The sequence below is a fragment of the Leishmania major genome, chromosome 35, assembly GCF_000002725.2.
Source record: "Leishmania major strain Friedlin complete genome, chromosome 35".
NCBI lineage: Eukaryota > Euglenozoa > Kinetoplastea > Trypanosomatida > Trypanosomatidae > Leishmania > Leishmania major.
Genome location: NC_007284.2, coordinates 418,731 through 430,304, shown reverse-complemented (window position 1 = coordinate 430,304; position 11,574 = coordinate 418,731). Strand labels below are relative to the sequence as shown.

The window sequence follows — 11,574 nt, the reverse complement described above, 5'->3', positions numbered from 1 at the left end:
CGCGGCGATTGGATTAAGCGAACAAAGCAACGAGAGGGCGGGGACGGGTGAGAAGACATACACGCGTGCTCCTTCGCCTTCCTGCGCTGACACCACACCACCGACGACGAAGTCTGGTCTCTCAACAGCGGCGGAATAAAAAGGGAGGGGAGTGGGGCAGACACGAAGGAGATGCCTTTTTCGAAACGAAGCCGAGGCACTGCGTAGGGCGGAGGCCACATGAGGAAGAGTAGGAGAGGATGAGCGGGTAGAGGAGTAAAGAGGCACGAGAGCACTTGAATTAGCAATGCGAAGGCGGGAGCTGCCCTCAGTAACGCACGTACCTGTCGACGGACACCATGATACACATTTGCACACCTCTGTGCGCTCTTGCACGCGAGAGCAGAAGTGTGAGAGGGTGCGAGCCTGGGCGAGGAGCACACCTAGATAGTTCAGCCCACCCACATTGCTGCACAGCATCCATGGCTCATTTCTCCTTCGCATCGCTGACAGTTCGACTACCGCTTTCTCACAAGTCTGCTGCCATGCCCTAATCCAGTGACCATTTCTTTCGCGCGCTTCTGCAGCGGCTGCCAACATGAACGCCTCGTCTCGTCCTCGAACACCATTCGTTCTGTCTGTTTCTTGTCTGACAACCGTGCACGAGGGGCAAACACAACCGCATGGTGAGAGGAATAGCAACGTCAACCAGAAGAAATAGAACCCTCTCCCTCCCTCCCTCTCTCACACACACACACACACACACAACAGAGACCCCCCATAAAAAAATCACCACACAGTTACAAAAAAAAAACGAAACAAACCAAAACAAAAGAAATCGGAAGAACACGCACAAGAGGAGTCGGGGGAGGGGAAGGGGGTGAGCACTACTTCACGTACACACACACACACACAGCGACATGAACACGCTGACGCCGGCAGAGAAAACAACAGCAACAAAAAGCAAGAAGCCAAACAACCAAAAGGCGCAGACTAGTTGCAAAGCAAAAAAAAAACGTGGAGGCTGAGAGCAAGAGGAAAAGCAGAGTTCGCATGGTCGCCAGGACTGCCACTCTTCACCTTTTCTCGACCCAAGAAGCCGCCTCTGTCTATAGTGTGGCCGGGGCACTTGCCCGTGCGGGGGTGTGGGTTCCTTCTGTGTTTGACTCGCAATGAGAAGGGGAGGGAGAAGGTGGCGGAGAATGAAGAGAAGGGGCAGGTGAAAGAGAGAAATAAAGGAGGATGGAGATGCAGAAGGTGTCAAGAAATAAAACGACAAGAAGAGAGCGAGACACACGATCCAGGCGTACACGGACACGCAGGCACAAGCATGTTGTCTTCACAGAGAAAGAAAACAACAACGAAACGGTGCCGAGACGAGGATCATACAAGGGAGGGAGGGGGAGGGGAGAAGAGAAAGACGGAGGGCGCCAAGGATAAGGCAAAGGGGGAAAACAACAACAAAGATCGAGAACGGGAGCCGTGCAGGCACTACAGACAAAACGAGAGAAGTCCTTCGCTTCTTGTTCGCCTAACTGGTCCACCACTGTCCCCACTTTACCTCCATCCTTCACGCCACCACACCCAACTACCACTGCGACCCTCTTGCCCATGTGCGCCACTTGCATTCCATGAGCGAAAAAAAAAAGCCCACCTATGATTTTACCTTGCTCTTCCTTTCTCACCGTGGTTCGTGTCTGTATATGTGCGTGTGCGCGACTGTGCCTTTCTCTTCCGCCTTGAGGCACGCTGCCACCACCTCGGTGCACCTTGTCACAAACACACACACACACACACACACACACACGTACACAAACAGAAACGCGAACAGACAGCCCTCTTTCTTGTAAACCCTTTTCCTCGCCTTTTTTCTCTATGGTGGAGACGGGTGTAAATAAATAAACAAGAAAAGGGACCGTTGCGCACAACACAACAACGACAAAAAAGAGGCGCGTGTGCGCAGAGGTACACACACACACCTCGTGAGAGTGATCCATGACGTTCGCGTCTGCACTGCGTGTATGACTGTGTCACGAAACATCTTCGAGGCCTCACCATAGCCCCGCTACCCTCATTATCATCCCCCAAACTACCCTTACGCGATTTGTGCCGAGCACTGCTATCCGCTTTTCACCTTTACTTAACAGCATAAAAAACAAAAACACAAACAAACAAACAACCAAAAATAAAAGACGCCTGGCTGTTAGAGAGGAATAGTCTCATGATCACTAGGTCACAGATCATCGGGATGGAGTCGACACAGCTAGCGGCATGCGACGGTGAGAGCAACAACGACAAGCTCTCTCTCTCTCGCTCTCTTATGTCCATCGAGAGGCAGACTTTTCACTCTCGTTGTCACACACACACACACACACACACACAGACACATACACAATACCAAAAAGAAAGGGCAAAGGAAAAACAAAACGAGAACGGCGAAAAGTAATAATAAAAAAGTGAAGTTGTATGCGAAAGATACGCACAGAAAACAACAACAAAAAGGTGAAAGATATCTTACCTATGCACACACTCAGGAAGGAGAGAGGGAGGAGGGAGGCAGAGCCGCTGGTATGCAGAGAAGGTGAGGATGGCATCAACCACGTTGACCAGTAAAACGCTTGAGAAAAAGGAAACACACAGGAGGAACAACAAAGGGGAAAACAACAACAAAAAGAAACACTTGAAGACCTACAAGTCAGGCCAACGTAGAAGAAACATAATCAAGACCAACTGACACCACCACCATATACATATACATGCACATACACACCTTTTTTTTGTTGGGAGGCAGGGGTTGTTCGCTTTTTGTGTACTTGTGTGTGTGTGTGTGCCGTGTCATGTTCCCCTTTTCCCCTCCACTTCCCACAATCCGCTCCCGTCATAGCGCATGGGGTGTTGGTAAGCAACATGCCCCACGCAAGCGTGCCATTGTTTCGTCCAAACACCTGTTTCCTTTTTCTTTTAAAATTGTCTCGTTCCCGTTCCTCTGTCGTTTCTCTGTTCGCTTCCTTTTATTGCCTTCCGCATGCGCTTCACTGTGGTCGAGGCAGCCCCCACACAATACATGAACGACAGCGGAGAGAAAAGGGGGAGGCGCATACAGATATGTGCATGCAGCACAGGAGCGCAGGGTGGGCATGAACTCGCTAGAGACTGAGTAAAAGAGAACAACAAAAAAAAACTAATAGACAAAGTCGAGCACTTCTTTCCGCTTTCCTCCCCGCCCGCCCTCCACTTGAGTAGAAAACAACGCGTGCGTTTCCGAGGCTGAGAAGGATGATGGTGGTGTTTGGGGAGGCCATGGCTGGAGAGACACAAAGGCAGGAAAAAAGACGAAGAGAAAGAGGGCAAATCGCGCTCGAGGCTTGGCAACTCAGGCCCTGGTCGCGATACGCGTTGTGTGCGCGCGCGTGTGGGAGTTGAGAGCCCCACCTCTGCAGTATGAGAAACATGAGCGGACGGATTCACGTACGTTCCCCTGTCCTGCATGCGCTCCCTGCCGTATTACTCCCTCTTTCTATTCGTGCCACCACTTCCAGTGCGGCTCTGACACACGTTGACGAGGGTGCGCGTGCGCATGCCGTTGAGGGCCGCCATTCTACGAGAGTCTGGCAAAGGAAGAAAGACAGTAACAAACAAATAGATGCGACGTGGATTGCCAGCGGAAACTCGCTCGGCTACCACGTGCTTCTCTAGCGTGGTCATCTCAGTATTCGCGCCCGCGCCCGCCGCGGTGGTTATTGCGCCAGCCGCCGCCATTACCGTGGTGACCACCACCGTGACCGCGCTCGTGGCCACTAGCGTCCGGCATAGAGTTCTTGACCTTGGGATTGATGTTCTCCATCCAAATTCGCGCCCCAAAGGTGCGGTATAGCTCCCGCACGAGGGAGCGAAAGTCGACGCTGTGGTCACAGTCGAAGAAGAAGCTGATCTTCTTCATGTCGAACTGGTACTCCACATCCTGTAGGTCAATGTCGATGCCGAGCTCCAAGCACCGCTGACGGCACGTCTTGAGCGCAACGCTCTCGGCGTTCGCGATGATGTTGTGAAGGCGATCGATGTCCTCCTCGGAGGCCTGGCGCAGAACGCGGCCGTTCTCCAGCTTGATCTTGTCGTCGCGGATGTCGCAGCCCTCCATCGATACAACGGCCGTCTCGTTGTTCGGCTTGCGCTCGATCGTCTGCACCAATAGGCCGCAGTCTGTACCACGATCGCCGTCGACGAGGACGTAGTTGCCAGGCTCGATGCGGTGGTCGCAGACGTACTTGCGGACGCGGCCGCGCTTGAACTCCACAAACGCCAGCATCTCCGAGCCTTCCGGTAGCTCGTCGCCTTCTTCGTTGTGGTCTGCACCCGCAGCGCTCGAGTAGTTTTGCTGCTGCTTCTGCTGCTGACCGTCTTGGCCGGAGAGAAGAAACTCCTCGACGGCGTTGTGCGACACCGCACTGTGGATCGCGTTCTCCGTGTCGCTACGGCTGTGGCTGTTGTTGTCGGGGAACGACTTGGTCGGAGCCCATGACGACACGTCGTCCAAGCCAGCGGGCATGTTCGTGGAGTTGGGACTGGGCACGCGCTGAGCGCTTCCGGTGTCCATGGCCGACGGCGAGCCGCTCCCCATCCCGATCGGTGACGTGACCGACGAGTTGGATGCCTCGAGGCTGGCGCGCAGCATCTGCATGATTATGTTAGCCGCATCCTCCTCCGGGTTGGCGCCAGAGCCGCGGGGAAAGAAGCCGTTCTGCTGCAGGTGCTGCACAATCGTCTGTGCTTCCGCCATGATGCTCAGGAGGCGGTTCTGCAGGGCGATCATTGTGGCAAATCGGTTGTGATCCACGGTGTTGTTCGAGACGGCGGCATTGGCGCTGGTCACCGCAAGCGGTGAGCCGCTCCGGGTGTCCAGGAACACGTCGATGGCCTTGTTTACGTGGCTCTCCGTGTATGCCATGTTTCTCTTCGCTTCAGGTTGGATGCCGTTCTTTTGTGTGGGTGGGTGTGCCTGTGTGGGTGCAGTGGAAGTGGTATATATATATATATATATGTGTGTGTGTGTATATGTATATATATATATATATGCGTGTGTGTATGTATGTAGAGCGACCTCTGTATTCGACGACTCCGGCAATGTATCCTGCTTTCACTGCACACGAAACAATGAAAGACGCACGCACGCACACACGCACACACACAACACCAACAACAAACAAAAGAAGCGGTCAATATTTCTTCGATGCACAAGTGTGTGCGTGTGTGCGAGCTGTGTGTACGATAGACGTCGATGTGTGAGTTTATGGGTTGTATGAGCAGAAAGCTTACCTCGCAAGTGACTGCTACACGTTTGAGTGTGCCTCTTCTCGAATTGTGCCTTGCTCTTTTATGTATGTGAATAAAGCATGTGCAGGGCGTGTGTGTGTGTGTGTGCCTTTCGGCTCGTACGCCGCGTGGCGACAGCGCTTCTATTTTCGTTTTTCTTTTCGTGTCTTTCTCGCCCCTGTTTTGCTGTGTGTGCGTGCGCGCGTTCGCGTGTTGCGTGGCAGGGGCACCAATGTGGCTTGCTAGTGAGTGGTGGGGATGGTGGGGTTGTCTATCTCTATGGCTGGTGAAACTTTTCTGTGAGGGGCAGAGATAGAGGGGGCGAGTAGACAGGGGAAAGAACAGAAGGAAAAAAAAGTGAGGAGTGCAACACAGCAGATAAGCGTGGCGGGCGTGTGTGTGTGTGTATGTGTGGGTGAGGAGCCAACGAGAGATTGGGTGCGAGGGGGAGAGAGTGAGCGAAGGGTGTGTTTGTGTTGAAGTGGGTTGGTGCGGATAGGCGCCGAATAAGACGACTACTTCGTGCACGTGTGCGTGTGCGCGCAGCAGCAGTTTTGATGTTGTTTCAGAGAGAAGGTTTGTTGTTCGAGTCGATGATGATATTGTGTTGTATTGTGCGTATGCGTGGGGTGTGATGAGGTGGCGCACAAAAACGACCAACAACAAAAACAGAAGTAGGGTAGGACGGAGGAGGACGGGGAGGGGGGCGAACGGGTGTGGACACCAACCGTGGCAGCGTGTGCGTGCGTGTGGGTTCCGCAAAGATAAGGAGAACGAATAGCGACAGCAAACGGAAAACAAAAAAGAAAAAAAAGGGGGACGAGAGAGAGAGAGAGATGGAGGGTGAGGGACTTGGGGGCGACATGGAGAGTGCGGTGAAGCCAGCAGCACGGTTGCCGCCGCAACCGGCGCGTAGAGACGATGGGGAAGAAAAAAAATCGACAAGTGATATCAATGCGCTCGTGCCGCCAATAACCGCCACCATTTTCCCTCGATCATTTCCTTCAGGCGCACATAAACGCACACGCGCAAACACACAGACACGCTCTCGAAGCCAACGGGTACAGCAGAGCTAACCAGCCGTGCGCATGTACTCGCACAGACGCCGCAAACCTGTGAGTGTCATCACTCCAACGGCGCTCCATCCAGCAATCAGCTTCCAACGGTAGCGCCGCTTCTCTTCCAAGGTCACCACCGGGTAGTAGTAGGCAGCCGGCTCCGCCGTCGTTTTCAGAATCTTCTTATCGTACGCCTGCCTCTGAAGGTTTTGTGCCACCTTCAGCTCTGGCGAGCGGACGTGCATCGCATCTGGTGAAAGGTCTTCGTCGGAGAAGTAGCTGCGCGCCTGCCGTGCCGCCGGCTTCTCCTTCTCGCGTCCATGCAGATCTTCCTGCGCCTCCACCCACATGTCATGCTCACTCCGCTCGCCATACGGCTGCTCGTAGATGTTGCCATGCAGAACGTGGTGCTGACGGAACGGAAGGCGCGACTCGATCTTGTCCGTCAATTTTTCGAAGCTCCTCTCAAACTGGCCGCTGGTGGCTTCATTCGGGTTCGGCTTCATCGTCTGCGGTCGACGCAGGAGTCGGGTGGGTCGCATGCCTCCGACGCTGCTGGTGGACGAGCATGCAACGACAGCACCAGCACCAGCGCTCGCGATACAGGTCATGCTGGAGGGTCGCGCACACAGGTGCGACTGCAGGTGACACACACTACTAGTGCTGCTACTACCACTCTTCTTGCTGACCATCAAGGTGGCGGTGCTGCTGCTCGCCAGCCCACCTACGGTGACACCTGACCAAGGCCGCACCATGGCAAGCATCTTGCTCTCTCCTCCTCGACGCCGCGTGAGCTGCGGCAGAAAGGGCTAATACGAAAGATACACCAAACCGGAGTTGCGACTGGGGAGGAGGAGGGATGAGGGCGGGAGAAGGCTGCTCTACCCGCGTCCGCCCACGTGGCGTTTCTTGTCCAAAGCAATCAAGAGGTGTGAAGAAAAGGAGCACATTGGAGAGGGAAGTCGGGGCAGGGGAAGGGGGACAGGCGGGTCTACATCACACACACACACACACACACACACACACACACACACACACACACACCACGTCGCTGACGCATATAAGAAGGCAGGAAGCGATGCGGGCTCGTTCCTAGGTGCATGTGTGTGTAGTGGTGTGCGTGTGTATGCAGTTGCGGCCCGGTCTCCGCAGCAGCAACGAAAGGGGAGGGGTTGGCAGTGGCCGCGATGGTGGAAGTGCCACCATTGGCTGCCCCGTTACATGGAGAGAGGAACGAGAAGCACCACCGCATGATAACACCCGAACCGTGCTTCCGTGGCGATCATCTCCCCTAGTTATCTCCTCCCCTCTCTCTTCGCCTTCTCCATTCCACTGCACTCGGTGCAGATGTGCGCGTACAGAAAGGGAGGGGGGGAGGGAGGAGAGGAAAGGCGAATGCATCTGTTTTCCCCCTTTTGTTTGAATCGTTCTCTCTCTGTGTGTGCGTGTGTGAGTTTGTGTGTGCCGACCGTTTCCTGTGACGACAAAGACCACCAAGCAAGACAACAACAATAACACGCACGAGAGCGACAAAGATATAGAGGCCACGGGCGCATGAGACACAGAGCACGCGCCTCACCCAGCGAACAGCAGTCCAGAAGAGTACGATGCACCCGCTCCCCTCCCTCACCCACCCAACCACCACGACAACTACCCCTGCCAACGCCTTCCAACAGAAGAAGGACTGTGTGAGCCGACGTGCTCAAGAAGTTACCACGAACAGTCAAATGCGAGGCTTTCACACGCCCAAGACACACAGCGGAGCCCGCAGCACGCAGCTACTCTTCACAGCCCACGCGATTACTTGAAGAAGATAAACAAAGAAAAGAGGAAGGCGATGCTGCCCGCTATTGCGACAAGCACCAAAAAAGTTTTGTACCACTCGTACCGAACCGCCTGCCGGCGCTTCCTCTGCCGGTACTGATGCAACTCAACTGGGGACATGGCAGCCATCTTCGCCTCCTCTTTCACCGCCGCCTGCTGCTCCTTCTCCAGACGCGCCATGTACTCGGCAAAGGAGCTTGGTGACAGCGACCGACGCATGAGTTCCACATCATGCGCTAACGCCTTTTCCGACATCTCTTGCGCCAGCTTTGACTGCTGTGAGTGGTACCGCACGATACGCGCCGCCAGCTCTTCCTGCGTCATGCCAGGGATGGTGCTCGGGAGGCGACGTGGGTCGATGCGCACGCCATCGTCGCCGCCGAGGTTGCCACTTGAAGAAGAGATACTAGGCGAGGATGCCGATGCGCTGATGGAGGACGCTGCGGCCTCATCAGCCGCCGTGGCGTGCTGATGACGTACTGCCATCGCGAGAAAGTGCGGGGAGCGTTGCATGCACGGAAAGACAGCTGCAGTCATCATTTCTGAAGTCGGCATGCGCAGCAGTGGCGGGGAGGACGTTAAAGAGGCGGAGCTCAAAGCCCCCTGAAAACTGTGGCGTGGCTGTCGTAGCGTTTGCCACGCTGGGCGAGCGCCAACGGCGGGACCAGCCGCTGCAGCAGCCCATACACGGCTTACCGTGTGCATAGTTCCTTAAAAATCGGGACTCAGAGAAGGCGAACGACCGAACGAAATGGAAGGGGTCAGGAAACGAGTGGGCGACACTCCCTCCCCGTTCCCGCTATTCCGGTGCGGCTCTTGCTAAACGGGTGCAGTGGCGGGTGCGGAAAATGCCTGTGCTTGTGGGTGCGTATATGTTGGACGTGTGCGTGACAATGCGGGGTAGCAGAGGTGAACTGCGCCACTGCGCAACAAGACAAGGGGAGAGAAAATGATGTTGACCGATAATTACAATGCATTCCAATACGCGCTACCAAATTGGGTTAACAGGCAAGTTTCCCATTTCCGCGGAAGCGCATACCGACTTGGTATCCCTCTGCTCGCGCTCTTGAAACCGCCTCGCGATTCCAAAGCGCTCTGTGCGAATGCCGTTGTTTTCAAGGCATCCTCGGGTACGACTACACTCACGAGTAGGTGGAGCTGCGTATCCCCCTGCCCTCTTTTCTTCTCCGGTCACCCCAAGAGGGGATTCCCTGTTGTGGTGGGCACGCAAGAAGGCGGGCGGGAGAGGTGGGGAGGTGAAGATTATATAACGACTCCACTTCTCGAGCTCGGTAATGAACAGAGAAGCGAAATGGAGTGTGGGGTGGGATAACGAGAGGATACATGGTTGGTGAGGCATGCCCTTGACAGCGTGGAGAGTGCGTTGACTCTCTCCTCATCGTCATATTCTCTTTTCCAATAATCCCTCCTTCGCCCACCCTTGTTGCAAGCCCTCAAAAACGCCAGTACACACACACACACACACACACACACACACACACACACACACAAAGGGCGTGAGAGGTTGCGCGGGGCAAAGGAAGATAGTGGGGATGAGAGTCCGGAGGAGTACAAGCAGTCGCGAGGGAGTAGTGGAATAGCGCTGCATGCATGTGCTCAGCACATCAGAGGAAAGAGGGAGTGGCCAACGTAGACGCGTCCGAGAGCGACGGAAGCAATATAAGCGTATACACATGAATGAGCACACGAGGGGGCTTCACTTTCTGCGCATGTGCGATAGTTGCGCTGCCCTGCCCACGTGCCGCCCGTTGCAAGCTAGCCTTTCCTGTGCAGTAGAGCTGATCCCTGCAGCACAACAGCCGCTACAACAGCTACACACACAGACAGGCAAAATGACGAGGGAAGAGAGAAGCCTACAGGGGAGCGGTACTTCTCAGTCGAGCGCACGCACGCAGTTTATTTTTTTTGCCTTTTCCTCACTGCGCCGTCTCTCCACTGCCTGCATGGGTCAATGTTATCATCGAGAGAAACGACCTCAGCGGCGGGCCGTCCGCCGTGCTCGGGTGCTGGAGGTAACCATGCAAGGCTGCCATGTCGTTGGCATTGCGCACACCGGTACTACCGCTCCCGTCATTATCTGCACCTTTGCAATCTCTGCCAGGCCTCACCGCACCCGATGGCGCGCCGGCGCCGCTCGCTGCGAGACTCCTTGAAGATGGATACGGTGAGCAGCATCAATGGCGGGTTGTCCTCTAGCAACTACTGCGTCTCCCGCACGTCTAGGTAGCCCTGCAGACCATCTAGGCGGAATCCTGGCGAAGAGAGGGCGCGGCTCTGCTGCTGCACGGCCGCCTTTGTCTTCGATTCGTACAGCAATGTCCCCCCCCCGCGCCGCCGCCTTGTACTCCTGTCGCTAGCAGACACCCGGCAGTTCGCGTCATGCCAGCCCATTCACTGCGCATGTGCACCACTCAGCATACATCGAATAGTGCAGTGGTCGACGTCGAGCTTCGCGTCGACGGTACCGGGCTGTGCCTTTGCGGCGCGACCTGAGCGGCCAGAGGGCGCTGTCACTGACCCGCAAGGTGAGAAGCGATCGGCGCTGCCATCGTTTCCATGGCCGTTTCTGTCAAATGTTGTAGTGGCCATCCGATCGTTGCAGAGTCTTGCACAAGCTCGGGATGCGCATGCTTAGCGTTGAGCCCTCTGGCGCACTCTTCAATGCGCTGGCACTGCAGCTCCTGGCCGTCACTGCCGCCGTGCCTCGGGTTTTGCTCGTCGGCGGAAGGCCACTACAGCGGTGCACTAAGGGCAGTCGTGAGTGTGTCTGCGTGGAGCTTGGTCGCGACGGCGGCACCCCTGTTTTCGTGCCCTATCTGACAGGGCGAGTGCACAGTACCGTAAAACAACGAAGTCTTGCGCGTGTATGTATGTGTACCAGCAATGACGGCTTCTAGAAGGGAAAGAACGAAGGATTGGACAGGCAACAATAATCGCCTTCATCCGCTGCCTCTGCCTTCGCCTCGTGCGCTCCCGTGCTTTCTTCTTGTCCTTCTACTCTGCGGGCGGATGTGGCAGACGCAGACATCGAGGAAAGGACGCAGCGCATGTGTGCCGCAGTACTGTCGCCACAGCAAGGGAGGAATAGTGTAGCGGATGTGCTGATGGGCAGAAGTGCACGTGATCTGCAACTCACCGTCTCTCTCGCCCGCCTAGGTGACTTTCTCGTTTGGATGACTCAATGTGGAGCGGAGAACACACACACACACACACACACAGAGGGGAGGGGTGGTGGTGGGAGCGATGGTGAGGGCCGGTGGATGCGGAGGACCTAGTGCAGCTGCTAGTCCAAGAGGCGGCAGTGAAAAGCAGCGGAGTACGACCGAGTGCACATACTGCTGCGTCCTTCGAGGTGCACTAGCGATGAGTCCATCTGCCCGAC

At 55.6% G+C, this 11,574-nt stretch overlaps 3 protein-coding genes across 3 annotated transcripts; all 3 read right to left on the bottom strand.

Annotated features, from left to right (window-relative positions):
* Nucleotides 1–3,685: 3,685 nt before the first annotated feature.
* LMJF_35_0950 (conserved hypothetical protein) lies at nucleotides 3,686–4,924 on the bottom strand (the record flags this gene model as incomplete). The annotated part of the gene is made up of 1 exon (XM_003722442.1): nucleotides 3,686–4,924. One exon carries the CDS (start codon nucleotides 4,922–4,924, stop codon nucleotides 3,686–3,688), a length of 1,239 nt encoding a protein of 412 aa, XP_003722490.1.
* Nucleotides 4,925–6,361: 1,437 nt separating this feature from the next.
* On the bottom strand, nucleotides 6,362–6,853 carry LMJF_35_0940 (conserved hypothetical protein; the record flags this gene model as incomplete). Its single annotated transcript, XM_003722441.1, has 1 exon — nucleotides 6,362–6,853. One exon carries the CDS (start codon nucleotides 6,851–6,853, stop codon nucleotides 6,362–6,364), a length of 492 nt encoding a protein of 163 aa, XP_003722489.1.
* A 1,294-nt stretch (nucleotides 6,854–8,147) lies between these two features.
* On the bottom strand, nucleotides 8,148–8,657 carry LMJF_35_0930 (conserved hypothetical protein; the record flags this gene model as incomplete). Its single annotated transcript, XM_003722440.1, has 1 exon — nucleotides 8,148–8,657. The coding sequence occupies one exon, from the start codon at nucleotides 8,655–8,657 to the stop codon at nucleotides 8,148–8,150; it is 510 nt and encodes a 169-aa protein (XP_003722488.1).
* Nucleotides 8,658–11,574: the final 2,917 nt, after the last annotated feature.